The sequence below is a fragment of the Cebidichthys violaceus genome, unplaced genomic scaffold, assembly GCF_023349555.1.
Source record: "Cebidichthys violaceus isolate CVI_PGR_0920_01 unplaced genomic scaffold, fCebVio1.0.p SCAF_5, whole genome shotgun sequence".
NCBI lineage: Eukaryota > Metazoa > Chordata > Actinopteri > Perciformes > Stichaeidae > Cebidichthys > Cebidichthys violaceus.
The window spans coordinates 239,904-247,845 of record NW_027176705.1 but is presented as its reverse complement, the minus strand read 5'-3'; the positions used below and the strand labels follow the sequence as shown (position 1 = coordinate 247,845).

The 7,942-nt window shown below is 40.5% G+C and overlaps 1 protein-coding gene across 1 annotated transcript; it reads left to right on the top strand.

The window, feature by feature from the left end:
* Positions 1 to 616: 616 nt before the first annotated feature.
* On the top strand, positions 617 to 7,381 carry LOC137887854 (immunoglobulin superfamily containing leucine-rich repeat protein 2-like). The gene is made up of 2 exons (XM_068731091.1): positions 617 to 839; positions 2,514 to 7,381. The coding sequence occupies exons 1-2, from the start codon at positions 834 to 836 to the stop codon at positions 4,671 to 4,673; spliced, it is 2,166 nt and encodes a 721-aa protein (XP_068587192.1). The 5' UTR covers positions 617 to 833; the 3' UTR covers positions 4,674 to 7,381.
* Positions 7,382 to 7,942: the final 561 nt, after the last annotated feature.

Here is a 7,942-nt window from a genome sequence, read left to right as displayed (position 1 = left end):
TGCTGATTTTCAGGTTCATGTTTGTATTATGGTGCACCTTTGCAAAGGTAGTTCCCAAGTCGTGGGTTGTCTTTTTTTCACAGTTTTTGGGTTGGTAGGCACTCCAGATACCCAAATGTATGTGCACAAGCAAGTTTTGTTCCAACATGTTCCCTTTAAGACAGTTCTGCTCTTATTTCTAAATATTATATTTCTAAATTGTCCATGTGTTCCAGCATGTTAAAACATACATATGCGGAGTAACAGGGGGTTAATGGAATCTTTTTGCCAAGTAGCAGGTTAAACCAAACACAGTCAAAGCTGTGGTTATTTTGTTGAGTACTGAATCACTGTAGTACCCCTTTAATGTTAAAATATGGATTAAGTATTAATTAATTTGTATTTTTACTGTTTGTAATCCTTGTTACTGTTGTTATTTATGAAACTTTTTAGTTGTTAAAGACTTTGTAATAACAGTATTAGTTATTTATATTGGTCATATTTCTGTTTGTTATCATTATTATTATTATTATTATTATTCCAAGTCTTGTAAACATTAGTGACGGTCGTTTCCCCTTTAATTTTTTTATTTTTTTTGGAAACGTCAACGTTGTTCTGTCCAGAGCTGTGAGGAGGGGAGGATGATAGCAGGAGAGGGGGAGATAACTCGGTAAGACAAACATTCACAGGCAGCAGAAACTCCGCAGCGGACACGCATCTTTTCAGCATGTAGAGGCAGACAGACACGCAGAACAACGCACTCAGCTTCATCTTCAAACTTGAAACCAGCATGTATCCTGAGCTGCTCTGATTGGAAACACCGACTGACGTATTCTCTGCAGAGATTTTTTTAAATGCAGGTAAGCTTGTCACCCAGCTTTAGTCTCCTAACACGGAGGTGAGAGATCGTATTTCTTTTCTGCATTAATTATTCACGCGCGACCCTGCGCCAAGGTGTTTTTGCGGGAACGATGAACTTTGGTCTCGTGGCGTCAGATTACATTGTCAGTTATGATGTTTTGTTTCGTGGATGGATTGAAAGAGTGGATTCCAGCGGTTCGCACGTCACGCAGCAGACTGTAAACAAACAGAGCAGACATGCGGCTGCCTTTCAGCACCAAGGACAGAGCACCGGAGGCAGCTGCGTAGTTTGATACCAGAAGCTTCTCCCAATGACACAGCATGCAGCTTTACTGTTTCCTCTGTGAATTAAACACGTGCTAATGTTAGTTTATCAACCGAGTGCATCGCCAGAGCTTCAGCTAAACTAATATCTGAATCTATGCACCAGTTTTTCCCCCCTTTTTCCCCAGACACCACAGGGTATGTGGGTGTCTTACTCTGTCCGACAGAATTACATGTTGTCATTCAGTACAAGAGAATAAGAATCACATCGTCAAAATGTCATATTTTCAAAAGAATAATTACTGGGTGCGAGGATGAGCTATTAAAGATGAGTCAGTCTTTTAATTTTGTGGCCCAGAATCTCAAAATTTGCCTCAAAGGGCTTCACAATCTGTGCAGCTTATAACATTTGTTATTCTTAGACACTTAAAAAAAACTCAAGAAGAGCACCAGATGAATGATCTTCATCTTTTCCAGAACAGACAGTCCAAATTAGGAAAAATGACAGTATGGAAATAAGGATGATAATGTTATAGATGCACACGTATATGACAAATATGGATCTGGGGAGACGTCAAACTGGTGAAAAGCTGTTAAATTGACCACAGTGGGGCTTCTGCATTCTTTACATCGACAGAAGTAGCTGCTCTCTTTCTTCTCCAGGAAGTAGGTCAGTCTTATCATGCAGAGAAAACATCAAATGGACAGTGTTTTAAAAAATCCTCGCTTACCAGTACCAGTAGCATCCAGATAGTTTTGGTTTTATGTATCTAGGTATTGTGATGTTTATGACTGATATTTCTCAGTATGGTGGAAGTAAATGTATTTTGGTATTGTGGCCTAAAAATCTAAAAACATTAATAAAAAAAAAATCTCTTTCCAGAATCAACTTTCTGCTTACTCCGGATAATCCACAGATCGCACCGCTAGGAGTCTTCATTCACTGTATGTCCAATAATTATGTAAACACTGGAGGCATACTCAGATATGTTTATGAATTTAGTGCCATTTCTTTCCTGCTTTGACTGAAAATGCTGATATAATTTATATAATGGTTTTAACATAGTCACATAGCTGCCTGGGACCAGTTAATCATTGAGTACCCAAAATATGAACAAAGTATGAATGTGAAAATTAGCATGATTTTTCTCCTTTAATACTAGACATAGACACTGGGACTGTACTGAAAAATACAATTCTAACTGTTTGGAGGCAGTTGCCGTCTAACATGTCTTAAATTAGCAGACTAGCTCTGACACTTCTACAAGGTCTTTAATTTGTATCTGTGCTTTACTTTACTTTTTGATTTCATATTTCTAATCTTTTTCTCTTCATTTTGCTTTAATTCTGCTCATTAAACCAAATTTTATTCCACTAGTTGATCGATGGATTGTGACACTGTTTTACAGGAGCAGAAAATGGCAGCCGCACACATGCTCTACTTCACTTTGTGGCTCACCTCAGTCTTCACTTATGGACTTGGATGCCCAGAGCTCTGTACCTGCTCCGATAAATACGGACGCCATTTTGCTGAATGCTCCTACAAAGACTTGGTGGAAGTCCCAGACGGTTTGCCTCCTAATGTGACGACTGTGAGTCTCTCCACTAACAAGATCACTTTGATACCAATGGGGAGCTTCTACAATGTCACCCGGGTGACGTCGCTGTGGATGTCCCACAATGAGATTGTCTCCATCGAAGAAGGGACCCTCACGCCTTTGGTTCATCTGCGTAACTTTGACATCAGCCACAATATGATTGTAGACTTTCCTTGGGAGGATCTGCAGAACCTCACGGGCCTGCAGCTGTTGAAGATGAACCACAACGAGATGGTCCACCTGCCGAAGGACGCCTTCTGCAACCTCAAAGACCTGAGGTCCCTCCGACTCAATAATAACAAATTCATAACTATAACTGAAGGGACGTTTGACAGTTTGGTGTCATTGTCTCACTTGCAGATTTATAAAAATCCTTTTGCATGCACCTGCTCCCTCGACTGGCTCAGAGACTGGATTTCAACAACTACTATCTCGGTCCCGGAGCAGAATCTGATCATCTGTGCAACTCCACAAAAACTGAGAGGGAAAGCGATCGTAAAATTACCTGAGTCAAAGTGCACAAGCACAAATGTGACGATACGAACCGAGCCAAATATTCACAACGCGACTTTCTATGAAGGGAGCGCATTGGTCTTGACTTGTGAATTCACAGGAAACCCAAAGCCTCTGGTAATGTGGAATATTCGCAGCAAAAGCCAGATGCAAGAGCTGGCTTTGTCCTTTACTGAGGATGACTCGGCAGAATCAAATGAGGACTCCTTACTGTCTTATAATCCCATCAAAGTCTTTAATAACGGGACTCTTATCATTTCACACCTCAGGAAGATAGACGGCGGCAACTACAGCTGCTCGGCCACAAATGAGTTTGGAAGAGCAGAGGATTCAGTGTCAGTGGAGGTGGTGGCTTCAACTAAACCAACACCCACCAAACAAAAGACCACAACACCTACTTACACTAAAACACACCCATATATACAGCAAACAACACACACAATATCTCTTTTGGACTCTGTGCGTCCCCCTGATTTAAAGAGAAAAGACATGATGAAAATTGGACCCACTTTTCCACCCGCTGCGGAGATCAAGTCTTCTGAGGAGGCAACAACGTATCCATCACGAGTGAGTACATGTGGCTTGACGGCAAACACCAGATACATTTCTAATCACGTCTTTAACGGGAGTTTGGATGATATCAAGCAATACACATTTGACTTTGGTGTCATTGCATTGGCGGTGTCCGAAACAGAGGCAACAGTCCGGCTGAATCCTCTTCTCATACCCAGGCACAACAGCGCCAATCGGGCCGCCGACGCCGCCACATCTGATGAGAGCTCCAACATTGACAGTGAAGAGCGTAACACCCTCTCAGACGTCTCTAAAATAGTCGATTCAAATGGCTTGTATCTGTGCATCACTGGCGACCGCAAACACTCAGCGGTGCAGTGGTCGAGGATCAAAGAGGGAGTCAACACGTATCTGTTCAGCGGTTTGCGCCCCAGCACTAACTACTCCCTGTGTCTGACCTACAGAGGGGAGGACTGCGAGGTCCAGGTGCTGTTCACCACCAGAAGGAGGGTACCTAATCTGTTCATCATCATCTCCGTCAGCATCTGCCTCCTGACCGTGTCCACTGTGCCTCTCCTCGGTGCAACGTGCTTCCACCTGGTGTACAAATACCGCAGCAAGACCTACAAGCTGATCCTGAAGGCCAAAGGCCAGTACCACATGGAGAGGAACCTCACCGCCAACTTCAACATCCGCGCACCTCACACCGAGTCCCGGAGGAAGATTAACGACAGCCAGCTGGACGAGGAGGAGGGGGAGACGGAGAGCGGAGACGGAGATAAAGAGGCGGATACAGAGGAGAGTATCATGACTGAGTCCTTCTCTTTGTCTCAGTGCAGGGGGAATTTAGACAACTGTGAGGTCGGATCGGAGTATAGTGATAGGTTACCTTTGGGAGCTGAAGCAGTGAATATTATAAGCAGCCACAAATATCCAAATCAGTAATTGTTGACATCATTTGCTGTTTACTTTTTGCATGTGGGTAAAGGGTAAAACTATAGACTTCATGAAAGACGTAGACGTCGACACAGGGAAGTCACATATCGGTTTGTGGATGACTGTTTTGAATCCTCGAGCTTGTCAGTTCGCCGGGAAACAACTTGTCAATCACAAGGTAGCCACGCCTTAAGCATATTCTGCTTAAGGCGTCAAAATTGATATCATGCTGTATTGAAGAAGACTTATCACTAGCGATTGAGACCATAAACTCATGTTTACCATGTTTACTGAGGGAATAAATCAAGTAAGAAGTAGTCTCTTTCTCAAAGACATTTATACAATCTGACTTCTTTTTGCAAACAGAGGTAACCCCCCCCCCCCCGCTGGTCATTTTAAATAATTTAAGTTTAAGGCCCTTACACATTGGCTTCACTCTTCAGACTTTAAGGCTACATCCACTTCTTTTAAACAGTCTATGGGTAAAACAGGATTTTTTTCATTTTGTACCAATGGTTTAGGTTCCCTTTAGCCCAGACATATTGCTTTGTTCCACCTTTATCAGACTCAAAATACACTGACTTGCTTTACTTGCAGAGCTGCATCATTCAGTCACTAGACAGGCTACCATAGCAGCAGCTAGGCGGTATCGATTGTCTGTGGATGTTTTCCAGATAAACGTTTCAATGAAAGCTGCAGGCCTGTCCATGTTAACCTTGTTACTCTATTAGATGAGAAAATAAATACAACTCTTACGTTTGGCAGCTACAGTCGGTTAGCTTAGCTTAGCACAAAGACTAGAAACAGGGGTAAACAGCTAGCTTATTTTAATGATAGAAGATGCAAAGACTTTTAAAAGTGTATCTCGATCCAGATCGGCACCAAAATTACACATAGTGATAGACAATCGTGGGACGCATGAACCAGATACAATATTAAGAAATCTCCTGGTCATGTTATTTGGTCCAGCTATCTACAGAATTTCACTAAACTTTGAAATATCCAGGCTTGGGGAGTAACAAAATACATCTAACGGCATTACATCGTCCATGTGCACAGGTTGATACTACACAAGTCTCACTCAGAGGCCACTTGTGAAGACATGCTTACACTGGCTGGAAATGTGGCCTTTATTTCTGTATTCAAAGCAGAAAAGGGGAACAACATAAAAGTACAGTGCAAGTTACCACAAAGCAAGACGGTTTGCACAAGATTATTCTTTTTAATGAGAGGCATCCCAGCGTGAAAATATGGTTCGTAGGAAATCAGCAAAACAATTTCAATTTCTGGTCTGCTAACATAATACAGGACAAACTGAGTTAATATAATTTAATTTACATGCATACTGCTGCTGCTCAAAGTTAAAATCTGGGGACACTATGTCACAAATGATTTGAATCCTGGGAAGATAATAGCATTTGCACAGCTGAAAGGCATAACTTGCACTTTTGTTGTTCCCCAGTTCTGCTTCAAATCCAAAATAATGGTGAAATTACATCTTTCGTGTTGAGGTAATCCAAAAGTAACGTAATCAAGATAATTTAACATTGTGATACTTGGATTTGGTATTTAGTAATTGTATCGAAATACATATTTGAAGTAATCCTCCCAACCCTGAAAATATCCAACTTAAATGAGTACAAAAAAAACAGAAACAGGGGAACATATAAAATCCTTGGCAGAGTTATAATGAAACTCAGTAAACATGAAGGCTTATTTGTTCATTTGAGCTTTTTGTCCGGTTTGTCAGTGAGATATCGATCGTACGGCTGCAAAATGTTGTAGAAACATTGAGTGAGATTAGCTGGCATGAATGAATTGAAGCCTGAAATAAACAATAAATTAGTTTATTGTTGTAGTAGTAGAAGTTTTCTGCCAGAAACCAATCATGTAAAAAGTATCACTGTACACATATTGCCTCTGTCTATTTATTAAGAGCATCTTTGTTAAAAACCTGTTCTTAATAAGAAGCTATTGAGTGAAAAGAAGAGTAAACTAAAAATGACCCTGATTTCTGCCAACTGGTGTCCAGATGAGGACTATCGAGGTTTGACAACAACAAAAGGACGCATAAAACTAAATGTAACAAAACTTGTGTCATGTGACATGCATTGCAAAATGATTAGGGCAAGTGACAACTAGATTTAGGCAGTATTCATGGACTAACTGTTGTCAATTATACTATAATCCTGCTTTGAACTACTTGCAGTAAACTTGTGCTGACGTATTAGGAGTAGAGTAGCTTGAAAATACAGAAACCTAATTCTCTCATACGACTTTAAATGTTTAGAACGAGTTGTTTCAAAGACAAAAACATATGGTGATAACTGTTTTCATGTTAAATAAATCTATACACTATATACTACACTATTTCTCGCTGGTAAAAATGTTAGTTCAGTATTATCCAGAGTCTACTGCATACTGTGTGTATCAGTACAAGCACCTCTGAGTATGTGAAGTTACTGCCTCGTTGTATCTGGGTCATGTGTCCATCCCGTTGTTTTCCCCAGAGTACTGTGTTAGAAAACCTGCATGCTGCCTGTTGTGAGCCGCAGTATGCTGTCTCATGTAAATATTGAATAATTGACTTAAAAAGTTACTTTTTTTCTGTTTTATACCCCTGTAATAAAGGAAGCAGTAGGTCTTTACCAAAGTGTCTAAATATCCTGACTAACTCTCCTTATCCTATGTGCCTCAATAAAGTTTTGACAAAATGATACTGAATAACTGCTCATGTTTCTTTTTCTCTCAACACCTTTAGATTCACAATAGTTGGTTGTTTACTTGGTTAGTTAGTTGGTTGTTAGTGTATAGTTATAGTATCACTATATATGTAACATCAAAAATATCACTTTTTTATCACTTTTTCTTTCAAAACATTGACCCAATTCAATGATAAAACTATAACCGCCTCATGGTTGTTGTACGCCTCCGCCAAGGATTCATGTTGCAGTTTACACCCATGTCTGTCCAAAGCGTCATTACTTCCTTATTTTATCTTACCATTTCAGTGAAATTGTGATAATAAGCATATGAAGTCTTATGGTGTGGCCAAAGAAGTGTATTGTGAGGTTGCAGTGACCTTTGACGACCAAATTCTCAAATCCTTGAGTCCAATTTTGCACAAAGAATTCCTGAGATATTATGTTTACGGGAATAACCGGTCAGACAAATGGCAGGACAGACAATCCAAAAACATAATGCCTTGTGCCACAGCTGTCGCTGTAGAGACATAAAAAACATAAACTATGTACCAATGTCCAGTACAGAACAGTTGC